The following is a 24,969-nucleotide window of genomic DNA, read 5'->3' on the forward strand; positions in this document are numbered from 1 at the left end:
CCGTCCCGGCCCCGGCCCGGCGCGGCCCCCCGCCCGGCCCGCCCGGCCCGCCCGGCCCGACCCGGAGCGCAGCGCGGGCCGAGGGCGGGCGGGCGGCGCGCGAACATGGCGACGGTGCCCGTGTACTGCGTGTGCCGGCTCCCCTACGACGTTACCCGCTTCATGATCGAGTGCGACGCCTGCAAGGACTGGTTCCACGGCAGGTGAGCGCGCGGCCCGCGGCCCCGGCCCCGGCCCCGGCCGCCCCGCGGCCGCCCGCGCCCCCCCAGCCGTGCCCCGGCCCCGGCCCCGGTGCGCGCCCGCCGCAGGCCCCCGCCGCCGCCGCCGGCCGCCGGCCGCGCGCCCTTTTGTGCCCGGGGCGGGGGCCGGGGCCGGGGCGGGCGCCCCTCGCGCGGCGCACAAAGCGGGCCCGGGGGCCGCGCCGGCAAGTTGGGGCGCCGCGGGCCGGGCGGCTGACAGCGGGGCCGCGGGGAGGCCGGCTCCAGGCCCAGGCCCGGCCCGCCGCCTCCCCCGCGAAGTTGCAGGAACTTTCCCCGCGCGGGCCCGGGAGAGGCGCGAGCGGCGGCCCGGACGCCGGCGGGCCCGGCCGGGGGGGCGGCCGGCGCGCCCACCCTCCGCCGCGGCCCCCGAGCCCCGGGACGCGGGCCGGGCCGGGTGGGGTGGGGGCCCCGGCCGGCCCCCCGCCCCCCCGCCCCTCACCTCCCCTCCCTCTCCGCCCGCGGAGGTGGGTGACGGAACGGCGTTGGTGGGGGTGGGGGTGTTGTTGCCGGCATGGTGCCCCGGCCCCCCCCGCTCCAGACAGGGACGCCCCGGGTTGCACTTGACCTTATGCCCTCTGGGGGCCGTGGGGTGGGGAGGTAGAGCCGGGCCCTGGCCCGCGGCTGCGACCTGGCCCTGTGCCCAGTTTTCAAAGCGAGGCCCCTTCCCACCCAGAAGTAAATGGGAAGGAGGAAGAGGAGGTGCCCGCGGTGCCCAGACTGCTCCAACAGGTTCTCACGTGTTGGGGCCGGGGCAGGACGGGGGGCCAGGGGCCGGCCAGGGCTGTGTGCCCTCCGTGGCTGCCCCTCGGACCCAGCGCCAGCAGGTGGTGGGTGCTGGTGTGTGCTGCTGGGTGGTCCCCAGTCCCCAGAGGAGAACCTCCCGCTCATCTGAAGAGTTCCCATGTTGGGGACCCAGGCAGCCCAATGGGACAGGAGCTGCTCAGCTGGGTCAGTGCCAGGCGGGGTCCCAGCTCAGTGCTGGTGACAGGGACCCCGTGAGGAGGGATGGGACTGCTCCGGGCAGGGACATCTCCTGAAATCCCCTGGGCCTGCCGGGCTGCCTTCCTGCCTGTGGATGCCCAAGGCTGCAGAGCCCCGGGGTGGGGGTGGGGGGCCGCACCTGAACGCAGGACCCTCCAAACAGTGCAGCTGCGCACCCACCCCCAGCGCCTGCTGGAATGGAAGTGCATGGCCGGGCCAAGGGTGAGAGCTGCCGTCTGATCCTTCAGGGCTGCTCAGTTCCAGAGGTGATGGCAAGCTGACCCCGAGCGCCCTGCATGTGGGGGGTCCTCCCCTTCTTCCCCCACCCCACCCGGGGCCTGCTGAGCTCCCTGGGTGCCCAGGTTTGGGGAAGGCCTGGGAGGACCTTGGGCTGCCCAGGGGCCCCCTCCACTGGGTTGGGAAGGCAGGTGAGGTCTGAACCGGACTTTGAGACTTGGTGTGAAGGGCAGGCAGGGGAGAGGGGCTGAGGGCTGGCGTGCCTGGTGGGCGGCGTCTGCTGGACTGGCCAGGGCAGAGTTGGGGAGAGGTACGTTTGGGTAAGCCTTATCTCTTTATTTCTCAGTTCTCAGTGGAGGTCTTTGATTTGATCCAACGTAGGCACAGGTCATTTCATCAGCCCAGATTCATTTCCACCCACATGGGGTGGCCCTGGGGTCTGCAAGGGGCTGTGTTTTTCCCCCTCCGTGGGCACATTTTCTGTGCATCTAATCAAGGGCCCCTTGCAGGAGTGAGCCCTGAGACTGTAGCTTTCCCAGATGGCTCAGGGCAGGTGCCGAGATGGGGCACACAGGGTCAGGGCTTGGGCCTGGGCCATGTGTGGCCCTCCCTCCCCACCCCTGCATGGACCCCTCTTCTGTAATGGGAAGGTGTGATGATCCCTGTGCTGCCCCGTCTCCAGGTATTTCTGGCTGACCCAGACTTTCCAGATCCACGTCCCCCTGTACTCTCGTTTACTTTGTGTTCAGCAGCTCGACTATTTTACTTTATTTTGTTCTGCTTTATTTTATTTTATTTTATTTTATTATTTTATCGTTTTATTTTATTTTATTTATTTTATTTTATTTTATTTTATTGTATTTTATTTTATTGTATTTTATTGTATTTTATTGTATTTTATTGTATTTTATTGTATTTTATTGTATTTTATTTTATTGTTTTCAGAGAGAGGGAGGGGGTGAGGGGAATCCTAAGCAGGCTCCATGCCCAGTGCGGAGCCTGACATGGGGCTTGAACTCATGACCTGAGCCAAAAATCAAGAGTTGGACGCTTAACCGACTGAGCCTCCCAGGCACCCCCTCGACTCATTTTTTTAAAGTTTAAATACTTTATAACTTTTTATTTTAGAGAATTTTGGACTTGAAGAGTTACAAAAATGGTTGTGTTCCTGTAGGCGTCACCCTGCCTCCTCTGAAGTTAGCACCTCCCCAGACCATGCTACAAGCATGGAAACTGAGGCAAAAACATGGGGGCAGGGCTGTTAACCAAACCGTAGGCCCTAGCAGGTTATTTAGCTAGGTTTTCCCTGTGCTGCCCTTTTTCTGTTCCAGGACCCCATGGTGCATTTCAGTCTCCTGAATATTTCTTTTAGAAGGAAACTTCGTATCATACCCTGAAATAGCACATTAGTGGAACTCGCTACAGACAGTACCTGTAAAAATAAACATAACTGTTAAAATAACGGGCTCCGTCTTGTCCCACCTGTGATCCCTCACGTCTCTCCAGGGCACCTTATTTTGGGAGGACTGGGAAGGGTCTCTCTGGTTACCCACACTCACAGCGGCCCCGACTTTGCTGGGAGGACTGCAGCAGTGTCCCCAGGCCAGGGCGTGGTTGGGGCAGCCCCATTCTAGGGGCAGAGCCTGCTCCCAGGGTGTGTTTGCCTCTGCAGGAAGCCCCGGGCACCCTGAGCTGCTGTCCTGGCGTTCCCCAGGGAGGCCTCTCTGCTGGACTGGGCTGGAAGTGCGGTCAGCCAGGAAGGCAGGAGCCCGCGTGGCCCCCCATCTCCTGGGGCTGGGGCACCTTGTCAGCCCACCCGGCCTTCACCCGCACCGGGTACATTGCCTCGGAAGCTGGCTTTGACTGGGGAGGGATGGAGTTTGTGGCCGGCCACCTCGCGAACCGTCTTGTCTGTGTGTCTGCTAGGCAGGTGTGGCAGCCATGGCACTGGGGGCCTTTCTCCTCCTGGGTAGGCCAGGCAGTGGGTGGCCTGTGTCTTTCACCAGACCCCGTGCGTCCTGACCCCGGCCTGCAGTGAGGCGTGTGGCTGCTGGGGCCGGTCGCTGTAGGGAATGACCCAGCGTCTCGCCTTGTCACCACCCAGGTGTGAAGAGTCCCTGTCTCTGGGCAACGGGAATGATTCTGTTCAAGTATCAGACACCCCAAAGCTTCGTGGTCCCCTTTCAGTCGCCTGTTCTGTCGATTCCAAGGGGCTTTGGAGGCGTAATCGGTAAAATTGATTTTAAGGAGCTGGGAAGCTGGAGGTGCGGTGCGAACGCTTCGGCGACAGAAGTTTCACTGACTTCTTGGTAAATGTTTCTGGGTATGCGTTGTGTGTGGGGTGCAGAGGTTCCTGGGCTCACAAGGCAGATCCATCTCCTCCTGTGGGGTTTCTTCGACCAGAGTCAGGCTTGCACATGAGGAGCTCGGTGCCAGCCTGGGGGGCCCTGTCCCAGTCCTGAGGGAGCCCCGTGGGGGCAGGACCAGGCGTGGGGCAAGGAGGCCCGTCAGCAACGGCCTTAGGCCTTTGGTATATCCAGGAGGGGGAGCCTCGCTGGCTCTCTGAGCCCAGGAGTGAAGGGGGAATTTGATAGGGTTCCTCTGCTGTCATGGGGACAAGGGCGGGGCCAGGAGCCGGTCCCCAGGGGAGAGATGGTGGGCATGGTGGGGGTGGGGCTGGGGTGAGTTCTGGTGTGGATCTCTAATTCCTGCTTGTCTGTCTGTCTGGGCTCCTCCTCGCAGGGGGGCCCTGTCTCTGGGCTCCCCTTCCCAGGACTGGTTGGCTTTTGTGGGCTCTTGCCATGACCCCCGTCCCACCCAGCCATAAGCTTCTTGGGGCAGAGCCGGCCGGGGTCCTCGGCCCCATGGTGCCGGGTGACATTGAGCAGAGCTCCAGGCTGGCCCTGTTGGCCCGTGGAATATGTGTGCTTGGAGGGAAGGGAGGGCCCACCAGGGCCGATGTTATAGCCCCCACAACTGGAGGGGGCTGTTAAGTCCTTGAACCAGGGATTCCTGAATATGGGAGGAGATGGAATCGAGGTGTGTTTGACGGGTTTGCGGGCAAGACAGTTAATCATCCTGGAACAAGGACTTCTCAGTGCATGAGTTTAAGAAGCTGTGAGCAGGTGGGGGCGACGTCCTGCCGGCGTCTAGAAGGCAGAGAGGAGGCCCCTGTCCCTCGGTCCTTAGACTCGGAGTCGGGCTCATCGAGAGTGCCAGAATGTTTGCTTTTACTGGAAGTGTGCTTGGTGTGAGCCTCTGCCCCGCGGCCGGCGTTAGTCGGGGTCGCCTGGGCTCAGGCCTGGCTGCAGATGGCCTGAGACTGGGCCAAGTGCCCATCTCGGCACCCTGTCCTCTGGGGCCATCCCCTCGCCTCTGTGCTCATGGCGCCTGGCCATGTGGCGGGGCTGTATCCCAAAAGAACGAGGGGATTGAGGGCAAGTGTCGGCCAGGAAATGGGGTTGTGCTGGGAGAATCCAGCTCCTAAAATTCCTGGTGTGGGAAGAGCAAAGCCCTCAGTTGGCTTCTAACTGGCCGATGTGGCTGCAGCCCCCCCCGCAACCTTGGGCTGCTCTCTGGCGTCAGGCTTCGTTCTCCTCGTTGTTCCCGCAGTGGCCTGGCTGGTCGTGGGGCCGGCCACCTCGTCCTCTCACTTCAAGCAGAGAGGGGGACTTGGCTCCTCACGCCCGGAAGGTGCGCATGTTCAGCTTGGGTTCCTCTGGCTCGAGGGCCCGAGCAAACAGGCACTGACAGCCCCGTTCGTGTCCGTGGTTCCGCAGACCCGCACGGAAGGAAAGGTCTTTGCAGCAGGGAGTCACTCGTGCTGCCAGGTGGGCAAGCTGGGCTCTTCGCGGCAGCCCGGGTCCCAGGTGTGCCCGGCGCCCCACCGGCCCTGCTCGGGGCCCTGTCTCTGCCTCTACGCCTCTCCCTCTCGCTCCGTCTTCTTTCCTGTCCGCCTTGGTGCTCAGCTCTTCGGCTTGGTGTGGGAGCAGGCCCTAACCCTGGTGTAGAGTCTGTCCACTTCCCCCCAGTGTGCGTGGTCATCGGCAAAAAAACACGGGATTCCAGCCAGTGACTGGCTTTGAGCGCAGAACATAAGGACTGAAGGTCCTTGTGGTGTTTGTCCAGGCTAGTGGAGAAACCAGCCTTTTGTCTTTTTTTTTTTTTTAATTGGGAGTGAAAGTCACACATCATGACCATGAGTATTGTAAAGTGCGTGGTTTATGATATCTAGTGTGTTCAGAATGTTGCACAGCCGTCACCTCTGTCTGGTTCCCAAACGTTTTCGTCACCCAGGAAGAAGACTCCGAACCCTTTAATCAGCAGCTCCGCACCCCCCACGCCCTGCAGCCCTGGACAGCTGTCCCCGTGTTTGCTCTGTCCCGGTGGATTTCACTGTTCTGAACATTTCCTGCAAATGGCCCTATTATGGAACCTGTGTGGCTTCCAGCACTCAGCATGGTTTTTCGGTGCCTCCGTGCTGTGGCAGGTGTCCGAGCTTCACGGATGTTGTCCGGCGGACAGACCGTGTCCGTTTACCCGTTCACCAGTCTATGGGCTTGGGGGTTTTCCCGTCATGGCCACTGTCGGTAGTGGTGCTGTGAACACTCGGGTATAAATATTTGTCTGAAGACCGCTTTTCGTTTCTTTGGGGAATTACTGTGTCTTGTGGTTATTCTGTGCTTAACTGTTGAAGTGACCACAGCCGGTTCCCACAGCGGCCGCACCGCTCCGCGTTCCTGCCGCCGACGTGGGAGCCGTCTGATACCGCTTCATCTTTGCTAACACCTGTTATTCCCCACTTTCTAAATCACAGGCCTCCGGACGGCTGTGAAGTAGAATCTCATTATCGTTTTGATACACATTTTCCTAATGGCTGATGATGTCGAGTGTGGTTTCATGCGCTCGTCGTCCCTTTGTTTGCCGTCGTGAGAGAAATGTCTGTTGAAACACTTTGCCCATATTTAAATTGGGTTATTCGTCTTTTTATTGTTGAATTTTAAGACTGTTTTATATGTTTTGAACACTTACCAGTTACACGATTTGCCAGTATTTTCCCATTCTGGGAGCTGTCTTTTCACTTTTGTGGTAATGTCCGTGGATGCACCAAAGTCTTAATCTTGGTGACGTCCAATTTTATGTTTTTTCTTCTATGCTTGTGCTTTTGGTGTCACATCTAAGAATCCAGCGTCAAATCCAAGGTCACAAAGATTGGCCCCTTTGATTTCTTCTTAGAGTTTTAGAACTTTAGCTCTTCTATTTGGTTTTTGCTTTAGTTAATTTTTATATGATTTGAGGTAGGGGTCACCTGCATTTGTTTGCAAGCGGACATCCAGTTGTCCCAGTACCTCTTGCTTAGAAGACTGTTCTTTCCCTGTTGAAAGTCTCGGCAGCCTTGTTGAAAACCATTTGACCTCGTACACGTCTTCTGGACCCTGTTCCATTCTGTGGTCTGTGTGTCTTTCCTTACGCCAGAGCCACGCTGTGTTGGCAACGGCAGCTTTGTGGTAGGCTTTGAAGCCAGGAGGTGCAAGACCTCCAGCTTTGTTCTTTTTAAAATACTGTTTCAGCTTCTCAGGACTCCTGGCAGTTCCATAGGAATTTAAGGATTGGCCTCGGTTTCTTGGGCAGGGGCTGTTGGGGTTTGGACAGGGATTGCATTGAATCTGTAGATTGCTTGCTGTGGGTGGTGCTGACATCTGAACGGTATTACGTGTTCTGATCCCTGAGCTCGGGGTGTCTTTCCACTTATTTAGATTTCGGTCTTTGATTTCTTTCAGCGGTATTTTGTAAATCCTTCATTCCTTTGTTAAGTTTATTGCTACGTATTTTATTCCTTTGGGTGCAATGGTAAGTGGGATCATTTCTGTAACTTACTTTTTGGATCGTTCATTGCTGGTACTTTTACCCCTTTTTTAAAGAAATCACCTTTTAGCGACTGGATGATCAGAACAAGGCGTGTGCAGGACACAGGTGTTCATGCGTGTGCTGGGGCGTGCGCACACGTAGCAGCATGCCCGTGGACGTTTTGTGCCCATGTGTCCACACACATGGGGTGGGTGCTGTCCTTTATAACCGTGTTTGTTGGGCCTCACCTCTGTCACATCCTGGCGTTTTCCATACACTTACGTGGGGCCCCATGCAGGTCTCCACCTCCTTTGGCCTCCCCTTTGAGGAAGCCATAGTGGGGCGGGTTGCGGCCTGCTGCTGGGTTGCGCTGCACGCAGCCTTGCTGACCTTCCCAGTGCCTCCAGAGTTGTGATGATGGGCAGCGCTGATTGGGAGGGGAGCCAACCAAGGCGTGAGAGATCAGCTCACTGAGGTTGACTCCACAACATGATGGGCGGGACAGCAGCACTGTGCCCCCAGAGACGGGGGTGCTGTCCAGGACCCCAGAAGGTGGACAGGCCCAGGGACATGAGCCTGCAGCATGGCTCAGCACTGCTCCCTGGGCTGAATGGGGGCATGAGGACAGTGAATGAGCCCCTGGGACAGTAGCCTGGGCTGTTGACTGAACCATGAGTTTATGATGGGGTGTCCAGCTTCCCCAGGAAGCTTTGGCCATGGTCTCTGGCCATATGCACCAGGACTGGGTCCTCCAAGTGGGGTACTGTTTTCTGCTTCACACGGAGATACAAGGTGGCCCTCATTCCTTCTTGTGCCTAACATAGCGTGGACAAGTGTGAGCGTCCAGATGGTGCCTGGAGAGTGCCCTGGGACCAGTCTGCGGCTCGGATCCCCCACCCCACTGTGGCCGGCAGTCCCAGACCAGAGTTCACCTAGCCTGATGACGGGAACTCCGATACTTAGAGCGCTTCTTGTCACTTGCCTGCTTTGGCCCTCGTTTTGCTTCCCCTTGGGCACCCTGTTAAGGCATAGTCTGGGTTTGGATCTCGGGAAGCTGGGCTGAGCGGGAGGGCCTCGAGAAAGTGCTTCCAGGCAATGGTAGCACATCCCTGGAGACACAGGGCCCTTCCTGTCCAGGCCCCACTCACCATCTTCCTGGGCTGACCTGCCACCAGCTGGAGAGAGGACATGGATTCGGGGGTTCAGGCCCCATTTCCCTGCAGGAGTGACTGAAGCCGGGGGTCCTGCAGCGTGACACTTGGCATCCTGGAAAAATCCAGAAACTGTAGCCTGATGTGGTCTGCCTCCTGAATGAACAGGGCTGGGGAGGGCGTGGTGGGGCTTCCTGAGAGCTCCCAGACCTTCCGGGAGGGGGCAACATGGGGCCACGTTGGAGCCTTCTCTCGGAGCCTGGAAGCTCCAGGATTGGTTGCCGTTGGTGGAGTGTCTTTCCCGACAGTCGGGCACCCTGTGCTGATATCCCCAGCTGTTTTGGAGTGAGGCTTGTGACAACAGGGACACCCAGGAGGTGAGGGCGTTTTCTGCCACTGGTTTGCACCCAGCCCCGGGCACTTCCTGACTGTGGTCCCTTGTTCTCCCAGTCCTGAGGGCGCTGGACCTGGGTCTGCTTAGGCGAGTCTGGCTGGGAGAGGGCCGGCAGCCGTGGGTCACCCAGCCCCCTCTCCACTCCGACCAGTGAAAGCCACGCTGGTTTTGTGCTGTAGGCAGTGAGGATTCCCGGGTTTCAGACGCTGGCGGCGCCGGGCGCTGGGGTGGCTCCTCGCCTGCCAAACGAGGCAGCTGTCAGCTCACCAGTGGGCACCTCAGGCCCCGGGCTCTGTTCTAGGCCCTGCAGGCAGTGCTGGGCACCCTCGTGCTGGGGCAGTTGGGTGCTGGTCAGAGGCCACCCAGAGTACCCTGCGTGGGAGGGGAGATGGGTGGGGAGGTGCCCTGGGATATGGGCCAGGGGTGGGAGTTCCCATTTTATTCTCAGCTCAGTAGGCTCAGGACAGAGCGGGATGTTCTCTAGTGTCCATCTAGTTAACCAGATTCTGTTCTAGTGCTGCAGGCAGTGGATGTAGGGGCAAGAGGGGGATAGATCAGAGACCAGCTGCAGGGGTGGGGGGAGTCCTGGTGGGGAGGGAGGGGGGAGAGATGGGGGGTGAGTTCCTGGGGGGAGATGGGGGGCTCTGAGAGGAGGGAGGGGAGCCTTGGGGGAGGAATGGGGGAGGGGTGGTGACCCTTTGATCCCAGTCTGGATGCTCGTGGAGCGGGCCCCAGCCTTGTGTGGGTGCAGGCGCAGGCTCTCCAGCGCCACCCGCAGCAGCAGCCTGATGCGGGTGCTGGCACGGGCTCTCCAGCGCCCCCTGGCGGCCTGGCGTGGGTGCGGGCACGGGACTCTCCAGCGCCCCCCCCCCCCCCCCGGCGGCCTGGCGCGCGGGTGCGGGTGTGGGGCTCTCCAGTGCCCCCCGGCGGCCTGGCGCGTGGGTGCGGGTGTGGGGCTCTCCGGCGCCCCCCGGCGGCCTGGCGCGCGGGTGCGGGTGGGGCTCTCCAGCGCCCCCTGGCGGCCTGGCGTGGGTGCGGGCACGGGCTCTCCAGCGCCCCCTGGCGGCCTGGCGTGGGTGCGGGCACGGGCTCTCCAGGGCGCCTGGTGGCCTGGCGCGTGGGTGCGGGTGTGGGGCTCTCCGGCGCCCCCCGGCGGCCTGGGCCCCCGCCGTCTGTGCTGCCTGCGTGTGGTGCCGGGATCAGACGTGTGTGTTTCGGGCCCAGGCCTGGGATGCCGAGGTGGAAGTGTGAGTCACCCGCCCGGGGCGGGCGTGCGTGAGGCCGAGGCATGACCTCGCGTCTACGGGCGGTGCCACGTCTCAGCAGCTGGGTGCGGGGCTGGGGCTCCGAGGGCCTTTCACCTGGCTCCTGCCTCCGAGGACAGGTGCTTTGTGCCCGACCGCGGCCGGCGGGCGAGCGCTGGGCCCCTCCCGTCGCCCCTCCCGGACTGTAAAATCTCTGGGTTCCCGGAGGGCAGTGCCAGCAGTGACCGGCAGCATCGACCTCAGGGGCCCCTGGCGGCGGTCTGGGGCGGGCTGCGGACCGCGGCAGGGGCCTGCCTGCCCGCCTGCCCTGTCCACCCGTGTTCCCTGCTGCTCCCAGCAATTCTCCCTGCGCCACGGCCACGAGCCCCTGTAGGCCGGTCTGCGGGTGTTGGTGGGCCGGGAGGGCGCCCTGTGGTCCCGCCTCCAGCGTGGGGTGAAGGCTTGGAGCAGGAGGCAGGCGGAGCTGGGGTCAGGCTGAGAGAAGACTCTAAATACTGGAAACTGACCCAGACAGGGCCCATCTGGAGAAAGGGTGTGTGCGGGGGAGGCTCTGAGCGCGCGGGGCAGGCCCTGCTCGTTGAGCCGCGCGCGTGGGGGGCACCACTCCGGCCTCTGTGCCCGTCCGGGGTGCCTGCCTCCAGGTGTGGAGACGCGCTGGGGCACACGCGTGCCCGGGGGGCCGGCGGGCGGCAGCTGAACTTCCTCAGGTGGGAGTCGGAGCTTCTGACTTCTCTTACATTTATTTACCGTGATAGGGAATGCCTGCTTTTATTTATTTAGAAATGGTCAAGGCGGGGCGCCTGGGTGGCTCAGTCGGTTGGGCGACTGCCTCCGGCTCGGGTCGTGATCCCGGAGTCCCGGGATCGAGTCCCGCATCGGGCTCCCTGCTCGGCGGGGGGTCTGCTTCTCCCTCTGACCCTCCCCCCTCTCGTGCTCTCTCTATCTCATTCTCTCTGTCCCAAATAAATAAAATCTTAAAAAAAAATGGTCAAGGGGTTGGATTTGCAAATGCAACACTAGCCCGTGGTGCTTTGAAACGGAGAGCGTGTCATGAAACCAGCCAGGTTCCAGCTTCTTGAGGACGCGAGCGGGACTCCCGTCTGTGCGGGACGCACCGCCACCCCCCGCCCCTCCGTCCACAGGCGCCCCGGACGCTGCTTCTCGCGCTCCGGCCTCGCGGGCTCGGCCTGTCTGTGCCCCGTCCGCCGGCCTCCTGGTTGACCTTCAGCTTGCTTCTCGCCTTGAGCTCCCCCAGCTTTGCTCAGGGAACGTCCTGGCGTCTACAGTCAGCTGCCCTGTGCGGCCGCGCCTGTCGGACAAGTTCCATGACGGAGGGAAGGGTCGAAGGGTACAGACAGTGCTGCGGATTGTAACACGGGCGGGTGCCGTGTGCAGATCCCCCTACTCTCCGGGCCAGCGTTGCCTGACCCTTTCTGTCGGGGTCAGTCCGGTCTGGAAGGCAGTGCGCCTCACTCCTGTGTGGAGGGCGCGCTGTCCTATCTGCCCAGGGTGTTCTCCCGCCGTGCCATCGGTCTGCCCCTGCCCGTCCTGGAGCCCGTGTCCCCCCTGAGCTCCCGGCCGCCGGCCGCACTGGCCGCTGCTGAGGCACCTGTGGTGGGTCGTCCCTGCTCCAGGCCCCACAGCCAGTCGTGGCTGCTGGGGGTTCGCTGGGGGTTCTGGGTCAAGGCCCTCCAGGTTTCCATATCCCAGTCTTTGCTTTTCTTGTCACGTGTGGTTAAAAACAAACGGCAAAGAACAGATCCTGGGATGTTCCAGTGGGACAGGACCTCCGGGTGCACTGGTTTCTGCTCCTTCAGATGCAGCAGCCCTGGGGACCATGCCACCCGTCACTTGAGGGCTGCTCCCTGCTGTCAAGCACAGAGCTGGCCACCAGGGCCACCCCACACACCCTCCAGGCTGCTGCCCCCAGGGGTGCGGTGGGGACTGAGGACCGGGCCTCACCTCCCTTGCTCTGGAGTCCTGTTTCTGTTAATATGACCTTGACTGCTTTTGCTCTCTGGTCAGACTTGTCTTCCCAGCCCCCTTGCGGGTCTCTGAGGGCTTTAGGGGACAGAGGGCTGCAATTCCCAGAGCTCCCGACAGAGGCATCTGCTCTGCATCTGCACCAGGTTTCCCTAGAAACTGCTGGAGTAGACGCTCCAAAACCTGCTTCTGATTCTTAAAGGGACCGTGCCCTTTATTTGAACATCTGCTAAAAGTCCACTGGGGCAGGTTTCAGAAATGTAGAGAGACGTTTTGAACGCTGATGTAATATATGAAGGACCCCAGGCCGTCAGGCGAAGGGGACCCCGGTGTTTGCGCAGGAAGCGGCGGGTTCAGCAGTGGGTTCACAGGGAAGGGTTTCCGCTGTGACTTTCAATGGAACAAAAAGTGCGAGTCAGAGTTGGTGTGCGTTAGTTAAAACAAAACACGCCTAAAGGAAGCGTGCCAGCGTGTTAACGGGTTGAGAGGAGCTGTGCTTCCTCGGGCCGTCCAGCGCAGGGCCCCCCTTGCGCCGGCATGTCTGGTGCTCAGGTGTCAGGCTTGTTTCATGGCCCGAGGCTGCCCAGGTGGCCTCTTGAGGATGCTGCCCAGTGTGCTCTGGGGGTGTTCGGGCGGCTCGGCCACCGGAGCCCAGGAGACGCCCAGGGCAGCGGCCCCTGTGCAGGGGGCTTAGGGTCACGTCCAGGTGACACAGGAGGGTATGTCCCTGGGAAGCTGCATCTGGTGCCGTCCTGTTGGCCTCGCCCTGCCCCCACAGCACCGGGGGTCATGAGCCCCCCATCTTTGTTGTGTGTTCGCACTTGTGCCCTTGGAAGCTGGTTTTACTGTGCGTGTTCTTCGTACGGGTTGTTCTGTAGCCGGTTCACCCCTCAGCGTAGGCCTCGGTGGGCGGACACTGTTGGACACCTCGGTTGTCACACATCTGTCCCCGTGCCCTGCAGGGGCTCCCAAGGGGAGGGTGGGCCCGTGCTCAGGCCCAGTGCAGTGATGGGCAGGGTCAGGCGGTGCTGGCCTGGCTGGAGATGGCCGTGCACCCCCAGAGCGGGCCCCTCCTAGCAGCGTACCCCAGAGGGACCCAGGCCCGTTCACACTAATTGCAAGTGAGCAAGCGGTGGTGGGGCGAGGAGAGTGGTGTCCACAGCCCAGCAAGGGGAGCGCCGTGCTCGCTGTTTGCGGGCGGCTGATGGTTGGCCTGCACCTCACCTTCCCTGCACCGCACCAAGGCGTGCACCCCGGCAGTCTGGGAGGGGGCCCACCCTTCACGCACAAAGGAGGGTCCCGTGAGTCTTCAGGGTGCTGATGTGGTAAAGGAGAAAGTAGCCAACTCTGGACATACAGAGTCCGTGTTTGGGGTTGCTTGGCATTTTTTTTTTTAATTCTTTTATTTTTTACTTATTTTTTAAAGATTTTTATTTATTTATTTGTCAGAGAGAGAGAGAGCACAAGCAGGGGGAGCAGCAGAGGGAGAGAGAGAAGCAGACTCCCCACTGAGCAAGGAGCCCGGTGCGGGACTCTATCCCAGGACCCCGGGATCATGACCTGAGCCGAAGGCAGACGCTTAACGACTGAGCCGCCAGGCGCCCCTGCTTGGCACTTCTGAGGGGTCGCTGTGTGCTGGCAGGAGGGTCTGCCTGGCCCTGAGAGGACCCAGAGGGTGGGGCTGTGCCCGGGGAGCCCAGCACAGCACGTGGGGAGGGCGTGAGCGAGGCCCACATGCTGCTTCTGTGGGGGGAAGGGACTTCGTGTCCTGGGCCGTCCAGGCGCTGGGCTCTCGGGTGATGGGACCCGGGGCCTGGTTAACGCACGTGGTGGGAGGTGCACCGAGCGCGTCTCGAGCTCCCTCTTTCGGGCGTCTTGCCCAGCCTGCACCTCCGGGAGTGGAGCTGGCTGAGGCCCCTCTCCACGTCCCCCGAGCAGCTCTACAGTGTGCTGTGTGTGCATTCCAGAAGACTCTGGTCCACCCTCTGTGAACGGCAGTATTAAACAAATGTGTCTAATTTGTTGCCTGTGGAGTTTTAGATTTTAGTGTCCTTGTTCATTTCCAGACGTTCTTGTGTTTGCAGGTTTGTCTGATCATTTCTGTCGCTGACTGTGAGTGCCCCCGCCCCCGCGGTCATTTAAAAGGACTTTGTGTTCTCTGAGATGGCTCTGTGACGCGCTGAGGGCTTAGTTCTCCTTTCCCTCGGGAAAGAGGGAGAGAGATCATCTCCTCAGTTTGGAAATTTGAGCTGGGGAGCGTGGTCTGTGGCGCACCTGCCCCTCAGTGTCACTTCCCGGGGGTGGGGTGCTCTGGGACGGCCCCCCAGTGCCCCTCCCGCCCGAGCCCGAGCTCGCGGGCTCGCAGTCCCGTTCCAGCGCAGTGCCCGCAGCCAGCCTGGGCCGCCTGGCTTCCGTGCCTGCCCGACAAGGCCTTCGGGGTCTGGCCCGTGGCCACAGTTGCGGAGATGGAGGGACTGCGGGGAGGCTTCCACCAGTCCAGCCTCCTGCAGCCTCGTGGGGAATGAGGCCCAGCAGTGCACCCCCACCCGTGGGGCTGCCCTGGACCCGGCCTGCAGGACGCATAGCCAGAGACGTGTCCCCAGGTTGCGATCATTTCCCGTTTTCCCCTGGCCTCAGATTTCCAGGTCATGCTGCCCAGGAGTCCCTTGGTTGGTGGTAGCCCCCATCAGGCCTCCTGTGTGGGCCCTGGTGTCCCCAGAAGCACCGGGAAACGTTGTCCTACATTCTTGGGAGCGTGTGTTTGAGGCAGAGTCTCAGCGGAGAGGGTTTGGGTCCCAGGCTCCTTGGGTGGCTCTCGTCCCGCGATGCTTCCGCTCAGGTGCTGTAGTGCTGGGAAAGACTGGTGGGGCCTGGGGGACAGAGCCTCCTAGATGCCCCAGAGCCTGGGCTTCTTCATCAGGGAGGGAACCCCCGTGTCGTGTGGACTGGTGGGGGCGCAGATGTGGGAAGGGAGCCGAGGAAGGGAGCCGAGTGGGTACGGATGCCCAGGTCTGCTGCTTCCCCACCGACGGCGTTGGTGCCCTGGGTCACCTGGCAAAGGGGGGGCCCAGCCCAGCTCTGCATACCTGCCTACCCCCCACCGGGCCTGTCGGTGCTTGGCTGGCCAGCGAAGGGTAGGGACAGTTGGCTCCTAGCTGAGCATTTACGGGCAGTGGACACAGTGTGTCCTGTAGGTGTTTTTGAGGGGCCATGACCCCCCCCCCCCGAATGCTGCTGATGCTGGATTCCTCCTGTCCACACAGCTGACGTCATGGACTGTCACTTCGGCTTCCCCAGGCCAGCCGTCACCTCAGCTTCTGGGGACTGCTCCCGCTGCTAGAGGTTCGCCTGCAGGGCCTACCTTCTGGGGCCTGGGATGCCCCCATAATCCACAGACTCAAGTGGCAACCGCAGCCTGAGCTGGGGCATGTGGGGTGCTCCCTGAGTCCCTGCCGGCCTGTCCTGGGCCAGGACTCTGCACCTTTGTCCAGCCCACCCTTACCTGCACACCTGCCCGGAGAAGGAAGCCTTCCCCGCCCTCAGGCCGGCCTTCTCCTGGAGCCTGTCCTGGTCCTGCAGGAACGCCCCTCAGGCGGCCTCGCCAGGGGGCTGCGCGTGGGCCCGGCACACGCGCCCAACTTTGAGCCCAGCTCCAGTCACCTCGTTAGTCCGCACCTGCAGGCTGCAGGCTGCAGGCCGGCCACCTCTGGATCCCCAGCCCTCGGCTGGTTGTGGTCCTGATGGGCCCCAGCGACACATGGCCGGGTCCAGGGTGGGCTGGCCTGCACGCACAGGATTCACAGGACTCTGCCTGGCTGTTCATGGTCCACCTGGACACCCACTGGCCAAGGGGACATTTCTGCTGACTGGGAGGACACCCCAGCCCTGACCAAGGGAGCAGATGTGGGGGCGTGGGAGCCCTGAGGGGAGGACCTCGAGATGAGGAGAGCCCTCCGAGGTGGGAGAAGGCAGATGGTGCTCCAGGGATCAGACCAAGAGGTGGATGGTGGGCGGCGGTGGGCGGCTGAGATGTCCAGGAATCCTGGGGCGGGGTGGGCTTGTGGGAGAGCAGGAGGCCTTACTTTCAAGCCCGGCGTTTCTCTGTGTCTGCGAGGTTCTGAAGTTGAGTGGCACTGAGCCTCCCGACCGCTTGGGCCTCTCGTGCCCGCCCCTCCCTCCGCGTGCTCGTCATGTACTTGCTTCAAGTGTATCTGTGACAGATGTTGTTGCCGTAGGCTTTATTAGCGTTCCCATCATACGGTTTTCCTGTTTTGGCAGCTTTTCTCCAGCACAAGAGCCCTCATGATTCTCAACGACATGTGTGGAACTTTTCCTTTCTGATTAAAAAAAATAGACTTTTAGAGTGGTTTTGGATTACAGGAAGATGGAGAGGAAAGTGCGGAGGGTCCCGCATAACCCTTCAGCACCTGCGGCCTGTTGCGCACGCCTTGCCCAGGTGCGGTACGTCTGCACGACTAATGAGCCTGGACCGATGCGTTGTCCTTCGTGACAAGTCCACGGTCGACTTTGGGCTTCACTCTTGCTGTGTGTGTCCTGTGGGATTTGAAGGTGATGTTATACAGAGTACTTTCACTCCCTAGAAATCCTCTGTGCTTTGCCTCTTCGTCCCTCCCTGTCCCCCAACCCCTGGCAGCATTTTTTCACTGGCTCCATGGTTTTCTTTCCCAGAATGTCATACAGTTGGAATCATGCAGGCTTTTCAGGTTGGCTTCTTTCACTTAGTGATGTGCATTTAAGGTTCCTCCACATCTTCTCATGAATTAATAGCGCATTTCTTTTTAGTGCTGAGTAATGTTTCCTCGTCTGGATGGACCACAGTTTATTTGTCCACCACCCACTGAAGGACGCCTTGGATGCTTCCAAGTTTTGGCGATTATGAATAAAGCTGCTGTAAACATCCACGTGCCGGATTTTGTGTAGAGTTAAGTTTTTAGCTCATTTGGGTCAACACCTAGGGTTTGCTTGGTGGATCCAATGGTAACAGTGTGTTTAGTTTTGTTGTTAAGATTTTATTTATTTATTTGAGAGCGCGTGAGAGAGCACGAGCAGGGGGCGGGGCCGACGGAGAGGGAGAAGCAGACTCTCAGCTGAGCAGGGAGCCCGATGCAGGGCTCAATCCCAGGACCCCGAGATCATGACCTGAGCCAACAGCAGACGCTTCACCGACCCAGCCACGCAGGTGCTTCGAGTGTGTTTGGTCTCGTACGAAGCCGCAGCGTGGGTCTGCGTTCCCTGCAGCCATGACTGGGCTCTTGCCACTCCGAGTCCTCGCCAGCAGTTGGTCTTGTCAGTGCCCTGGATTTTGGCCGTTGTCGTAGGCGTGCAGTGGAATCTTGTTATAATTTGCATTTCCCTGATGACGCGGGATGTGGAGCATCTTCTCATGCGCTTATCTGCCACCCGTATGTCTTCTCTGGTGAGGTGTCTGTAGATCCTTTGCCCATTTTTAAATTGGGTTGTTAGTTTTCTTATCGCTGTGTGTATACTAGTCATTTACCAGGTATATGTTTTGCCAAGATTTTGGCTTAGTCTGTGGCTTATTTTTTCATTCACTTAAAAGTGTCTTTCACGGAGCAGAAGTTTAAAAAAATTTCAGAAGAAATTTTTCCTTCATGGATCATGTCTTTGGTGTTTGTACCTAAAAAGGCATCAGCACACTCAGATTTTCTCCTGTGTCATTTTCTAGGAGATTGGTCGTTTTGCATTTTACATTTAGGTCTAGGATTCATTTGAGTTAATTTTTGTAAAGCTGTTAGATCTATGTTTTCATTCTTTGTGTGTGCTTGCATGTGAGTGTGCATGGGACATGCTTGTTCCAGTGTGTGTGCATGCGTGTGAGTGTGCATGGGAATGTCCATTTCCAGTGTGTGTACATGTGTGTGCGTGTTTGCATGTGTATGTCCAGTTGTTCTGGCACCATCTTCCTCCATTGCACTGCCTTTGCTCCTTTGTCAGAGGTCACTCGACTGTATTTATGGGGGTTTATTTCTGGGCTCTCCATTCTTTTACATTGATCTGTTTGTCTATTCTCTCATCAAAACCCCACTGTCTTGATTACTGTAGCTTTCTAGTAAGTCTTGAAGTTGGGTAGTGTCAGTCCTCCAGCTTTGTTCTTTTCCTTCAATTTTGTGTTGGCTGTTCTGGGTCTTTATCTCTCCATACAAATTTCAGAATCAGTTTGTTGACATTCATGGAATTTTATTTATTTTTATTTTATTTTTTTAAAGATTTTATTTATTTATTTGACATAGGGAGAGAGAGAGAGAGCACAAGCAGGGGGAGCAGCAGAGGGAGAAGCAGGCTCCCCGCTGCGGGGCTTGATCCCAGGATGCTGGGATCACGACCTGAGCCAAAGGCAGACGTTTAACCAACTGAACCACCCAGGTGCCCCTTGATTGGAATTTTAATTGGAATCACATTGGATCTACAGATGAAGTTGGGAAGAGCTGACATCTTGACAATATTGAGTTTTCCTGTCCATGAACATGGAACACCGCTCCATTTATTTAGTTCCGTGATTTCTTTCATCAGTTTTGTAGTTCTCCTCATGAAGATCTCGCACGTATTTTGTTAGATTTATATCTGAATATTTCATATTTTTGAATGTTAACGTAAATGGTATGTGTTTTTTAATTTCAAATTCCAATGTTCATTGCTGGTGTGTGAGTAAGCAATTTACTTTTGTGTATTAACCTTGTATCCTACAAACTTGCTATGATCACTTATGGCTCCAGGAGTTCTTTTGTTGATTGCTTGGGATTTCCTGCATAGATACTCATGTCATCTGCAAACAAAGACAGTTTTATTTCTTCCTTCCCAATCTGCATATCTTTTTTCCCCCTTTTCCTATCTTATTTCATTAGCTACGGCTTCCAATACAATGTTAAATAGGAATGGTGAGAGTGGACATCCTTGTCTTGTTCCTGATCTTACTGGAAAAACATCTAGTTTCTCATATTAAGTATAGTGTTAGCTATAAGTTTTGTAGAGCTTTGCTCTTTAGAACAAAGAGAGGGAGGGAGTAGAGGGAGTTGCCCTCTGTTTCTAGTTTGCTGTGAATTTTTATCATGAAGGAATGTTGGATTTTGTCAAATACTTTTTTTTGCACCTATGGATATGATCATATTATTTTTCTTCTCTACCCTGCTTACGTGGTGGTGGATTGCATTAATTGATTTTTGAGTATTGAACCAGGCTTGCATACCTGGAATCAATCACTATTGGTCGTGGTGTATAATTTTTTTAATACACTATTAAATTTGATTTGCTTCTATTTTTTTTAAAGATTTTATTCATTTATTTGGGAGATAGAGATAGCAAGAGAGAGAGAGCACTAACAGAGGGGAGAGGGTGAAGTAGGCTCCCCGCAGAGCAGGGAGCCAGATGTGGGGCTCGATCCCAGGACCCTGGGATCATGACCTGAGCCGAAGGCAGATGCTTAACCCACCAAGCCACCCAGGTGCCCCGATTTCCTAATGTTTTGTAGAAGAATTTTTTGCTTCTATGTTTATGAGAGATATTGGTCTGCAATTTTCCTTTCTTATAATACATTTGTTTGGCTTTGGTATTAAGGTAATGCTGGCCTCATAAAATGAGTTAGGAAGTATTTCCTCTACTTTTAATTCCTGGAAGAAATTATAGAAAATTGGTATAATAACTTTCTTAAATATTTGGTAAAATTCATCGGTGAACCCATTGGGCTTGGTACTTTCTGTTTTGGAAATTTATTAATTATTGATTCAGTTTCTTTTATAGATGTATACTAATTAGATTATCTCTCCTTGTGTGAGTTTTCAGTAGATTGAATCTTTGAAGGACTAGATTTTTTTTTCATCCAGGTTATTAAATGTGTGGGCATAGAGTTGTTCATAATATTCCTTTACTGTGCTTTTAATGTTTGTGGGATCTGTAGTGATGGCCCCTCTCTCATTTCTGATATTAGTAATTTATGTCTTCTCTCTTTCTCTGTTAACTTATATAGAGGCATATCAGTGTACTGATTTTTTCAAAGGATCTTCTTTTGCTTTCCTTGACTTTTCTCTATTTATTTGCTGTCTTCAATTTCATTGATTTCTGCTCTAATTTTCATTATGTGTTCTGCTTACTTTGGATTTTCTTTTCTTTTTCTAGTTTCCTCAGGTGGAAGTGGAGATGATTGGTTTTAGATGTTCTTTTGTAACATATGCATTCAGTGGTATAAATGACGCTCTAAGCACTGCTTTCAGTGCATCCCACAAATCTTGATAACTATTTCATTTCCATTTAGTTAGAAATATTTTAAGATTTCTCCTCCAACTTCTTTGGATCTGTGTCATTTAGAAGTGTGTCATTTAATTTCCAAGTGTTTTAGAGTTTTCCAGATACCATTTTGTTATTGATTTCTAGTCTAATTCCATTGTGGTGTGACTGTATCTTTTAAACAGTTTCTTTTAAATTTGTTAAGGTGTGTTTTATGGCGCAGAATGTGATCTTTTTTGGGCGAATGTTCTCTGTGAGCATGAGAGGAATGTTTATTCTGCTTTTGTTGAATGAAGTAGTCTATAAATATCAATTAGATCTAGTTGATTGATGGTGTTCAGTTCAACTATGTCCTTCCTGATTTTTGTCTGCTGAAATCTGTTAATTGTTTATAAAGGATGTAGAAGTTACCAGTATAGTAGTGTCTTTGTCTATTTCTCCTTGCAGTTCTGTTGGTTTTTGCCTTATTATATAGTTTGATGCTCTGTTATTAGGGGCATACACATTAAGGATTTTAATGTCTTCTTGGAAAATTAACCCCTTTATCATTATATAACTTCCCCCTCTATCCCAGTTATTTTTCTTGCTCCAAAGTTTACTTTGTCTGAAATTAATATGGTTATTTGGCTTTCTTTTGATTAGCATAAGCATGGTATAACTTTCTTCATCCCTTTACTTTTCCCCCAGTTAAAACCTTTTTATTTTTATTTATTTTTTTAATAGACCCCCTTGTTTTTTTTAAAGCAGTTTTAGGTTCACAGCAGAATTGTGTAGAAAGTGCAGAGAATTTCCCTTCCCCTTTCCCCACACTGTGCCTTTACTTTTAGTGTATATATTTTTTTATATTTAAAGCAGGTTTTAGTCTATATATTTTTATATTTAAAGCAGATTTTTGATAGTGTATTGTAGAGTCTTGCTTTTTTCCTCAATCTTATAGTCTCTGTCTTTTAATTTGTATTTTAGACCACTGGTGTTTAAGGTGATCACTGATAATGCTGGATTAATATCTACCATATTAGTTTCTGTTTTCTATTTGGTGCTCCTGTTCTTTTTTTTTTTGTCTTCTGCAATTTTTCTGCCTTCTCTGGTTTTGATCGAGCATTTTGCATGATTTCATTTTTTTCCCCTCTTCTAGCATATCAATAATACTTCTTTTTTAACTTTTTTTTTAGCAGTTGCCCTTGCATTTGCAATATATATACTTATGGCTAAGCCAGGCCCCCTTGTGAATACACTATTAAGGACAGTGCAAGCTCCACACAGCATTCCCAGGTCCTTCCTCTGTCCCTTATACAAGTGCTGTCATTCATGTCATTTATTTCTAAGCTATAATCAAGTACATTATTTTGTTTTACACAAACTATTATCTGTTATATCAGTAAAAATAAGAAAATTAAAATATTTTATGTTTCCTTAATTTATGCTTCTCTAACACTCTTCTTTTCTTTATGAAGATCCAAATTTGTGACCTATATTCTTTCCTTCTCTCTGAATGTATTTCTTTAACATTTCTTCCAAGGCTGTCCTACTGGTGACAAATTCCCTCAGTTGTTTGTCTGAGAAAGTCTTTGTTTCTTTTTCACTTCTGAAGGATAACTTTTTAGGATACAAAATTCTAGGTTGGTATTTTTTTCTTTCAAAACTATAAATGTTTCCACTCCACTCTTCCTGTTTGCATGGTTTCTAAGGAGAAGTTTGCTGTAATTCTTACTCTTGCTCTTCTGTAGATAAGATATTTCCCCCCCATGGCTCTTTTTATTTTCAAGATTTTGTCTTTGTTTTTGATTTTCTGCAGTTTGAATGTGATTTGCTGAGGTGTACATTTGTTTGGCATTTATCCTGCTTGCTGTTCTTTGAGCTTCCTGGATCTGGGTTTGGGGTCTGTCATTAATTTTGGAAAATGCTCAGCCATTATGATTTCAGATCTGTCCTCATTTCCTCTCTCTTTTGTCTCTTCAGGCCTTGCCGTCCACATATGTTACTCCTTTATAGTTGTCCCACAGTCCTTGGATATTCTGTTCCATGTTTTTCTTTCTTTTTCCGCTTTGCTCTCCAGTTTTGGAATTTTCTGTTGACCTATCTTAAAGTTCACAGATTCTGTTTTTTAGGGGTTTATTTATTTATTTGAGAGAGAGAAAGAGAGAGCGAGTGTGATGAGTGGGGGAGGGGCAAAAGGAGAGAGAGAGAGAATCACAAGCAGACTCCCCACTGACCCTGCGATCCCACAGCCCTGAGATCATGACCTGAGCCAAAACCAACAGTCAGACACTTCACTGACTGAGCCACCCAGGCATCCCTTCAAGCTCACAGATTCCTGGGTTGGCCTTGCCCAGTCTAGTGATAAGCCCCACGAAGGCATTTTTTTTGTTGCTGTTTTTGATTTCTGGATTTCCTCTTGTTTCTTTCTTTGAGTTTCCATCTTCTTTTTTTTTTTTTTTAAGATTTTATTTATTTGACAGAGAGAGACACAGCAAGAGAGGGAACACAAGCAGGGGGAGTGGGAGAGGGAGAAGCAGGCTTCCCGCGGAGCAGGGAGCCTGATGCGGGGCTCAATCCCAGGACCCTGGGATCATGACCTGAGCTGAAGGCAGACGCTTAACGACTGAGCCACCCAGGCGCCCCGAGTTTCCATCTTCTATTTATACTACTCATCTGTTCTCACATGCCGTCCACCTTTTCCATTAAAGCCCTCAGCATAATTATCCTGGTTCTTTTAGATTTCTGATCTGATCATTCTGCGATCTCTGCTATACTTGGGTTCTTATGCTTTCTCTGTCTCTTCAGACCTGTATTTTTATCTTGTATGCCATGTAATTTTTTTGTTTTGTAATTTTCTTTGTTGCAAATAACTATTTTAAAGGCAAGAAAACTGTCCCCCTTATATGCCACCGTTTAAAGGTGCTAACTTATAACCTCTGTACACATTTGCCCCTCTCCTGGATGAGTTGGTGTGCTTTTTCCTCATATTACAGTATAAAACATTTGGGTACATAACGATCTGTTAGGTGGGTACTGACCTAACAGCTCCCCTGTTGGATACTTTGGTTTGTGAGGTTTTTTGTCTCTGCTGCTCCCAGAGGGCTGCTGGTCAGCTTTTCTCGCTGTAGTTTGTAGACAGGGATGCTGAGGGAGGCCCCAAGGGGCAGTGCCAGGGCCAGCCTCCTCCCCCTGTTCCAGCTGTCCTGATGCTGCTGAGGTCTGGGGGGACCAGGACACTGGTGACTGGACACCACCTCTGATCTTGGTTCTGCAGGCAGATGTCCCAGAGAGGTGAGGCCTGGAATCTCCTAGGACAGATGTGGTCCCCAGGCTGCTAGACAGCCTCTTGGTCAGGGTGTGTGCAGACCCTGGGTTGGCCGGGGAGGAGAGCTGCCACCAGGGACATCACCACTGAGGCCCAGCCGTGGAGGGAGTACTTGAAGGCCTCAGAGACTGGTGAGGCCAGGCAGTGGAGGGAGCCTCAGGTGGGCAAGGCGGGGACACGCTGCTCAGGTGACTCCCGGGGGAAGAGGGCCAGAGGTTGCAAACTGCCGGCCAGCATGGCTGTTGGGCTCATGATGCTGGTCCATGCAGGGTTTTCACAAACAGTTGCATTGGTTGTGATATAGAAAAATCCAGAGGTTTCACCTAGAAATGTGCATTTCCCGACTGTCTTGAAAAGTCAGGGGATCTGACAGCACTCCGTATGCGTCCACAAGGTGCCCCGTGGGCCTGTACTGACCTTGGGCAACCAGGCTCTTCTCTCCGCTCCTTGCTGGACTGAGTGGGGGCCGCCCCTCTGTCCACAACCCATGCTCTGGCCCCATGCATAGTCAGGGCCTGTTTGGCAGGTTGTTCTAGATAACTCCCAGGTCCCCACTGTGGGGAGACATGGCTGGTCTCTGGGGACCTGCTCTCGTGGAGACCTGTGATCTCCAGAGCTTCTGATGCCTCCCTCCTCCCTTGGGGCCCCAGAACAGCACCAGCTGTGATTTGTAGAAGGTGTGACTGTGGGCTCAGTGGGCCTACTGTCCATGCTTGGCCTCAGTGCCTCCATCTCACAAATGAGAGGGCCGGACAGGGTGGAGTTTTGCCGAGTCTCATTCGTCTCTGAAACTGCAGGAGCCTTAACTTCTTGCCCACTTAAAGCTGCTCTCAGAAAGTTTTGGCCACTCACCATGAGCATGGATCAGCACTGTGTTTGATCTGCATTCTCTACAGATACGTTTTTTAGAGTCAGAAGAGTATTTTTTAAAAGTCTGTATATATAAAAAAATTCAAAAAGCTTTGCTTTGAGTTAAATCGGTTTATTGTGATTATAGTTCTTTAAAAATTTTGAAGGGGGATAATAATATGCACACATAGCAAAAAAATTAATAGTCAAAAATTTGTCTCCAGTGACAAGTCTGTCCCCTGCCTGCTGACCACCAGTCCTTGAGAGATGGTCACTGGGGTCAGGTTTCTGGTCACAGAGGAACATGTTTATGCGTTTCCAAACAATACCCAACAAAAAACGGGTGTGCACCATATACCTTTACTGCAACGTATGCCCTTTGCTGAACAGTATATCCCGGAGATTGTTCTGGGTCAGCGAGGCTAGAGTCTGTACTTCT

General features: G+C 54.6%; 1 protein-coding gene across 3 annotated transcripts in view; it reads left to right on the plus strand.

Moving 5' to 3' along the window:
- PHF2 (PHD finger protein 2) overlaps nucleotides 1–24,969 on the plus strand; it is an 89,827-nt gene that overhangs the window by 7,220 nt on the left and 57,638 nt on the right. The window contains exon 1 of one of the 3 annotated variants that reach the window (XM_064578969.1): nucleotides 2–203. The exons of 1 other annotated variant lie outside the window; for it this stretch is intronic. In XM_064578969.1, coding sequence (XP_064435039.1) covers nucleotides 106–203 — 98 coding nt within the window. In that variant the 5' untranslated portion in view covers nucleotides 2–105. Of the gene's footprint in view, nucleotide 1; nucleotides 204–24,969 lie in introns of those variants that run through there. One more of the 3 variants, XM_064578970.1, reaches the window with a different exon arrangement.

This window comes from Mirounga angustirostris, unplaced genomic scaffold (genome assembly GCF_029215605.1).
Source record: "Mirounga angustirostris isolate CCGP_5_RB_7025 unplaced genomic scaffold, mMirAng1.0.hap1 SCAF_15, whole genome shotgun sequence".
NCBI lineage: Eukaryota > Metazoa > Chordata > Mammalia > Carnivora > Phocidae > Mirounga > Mirounga angustirostris.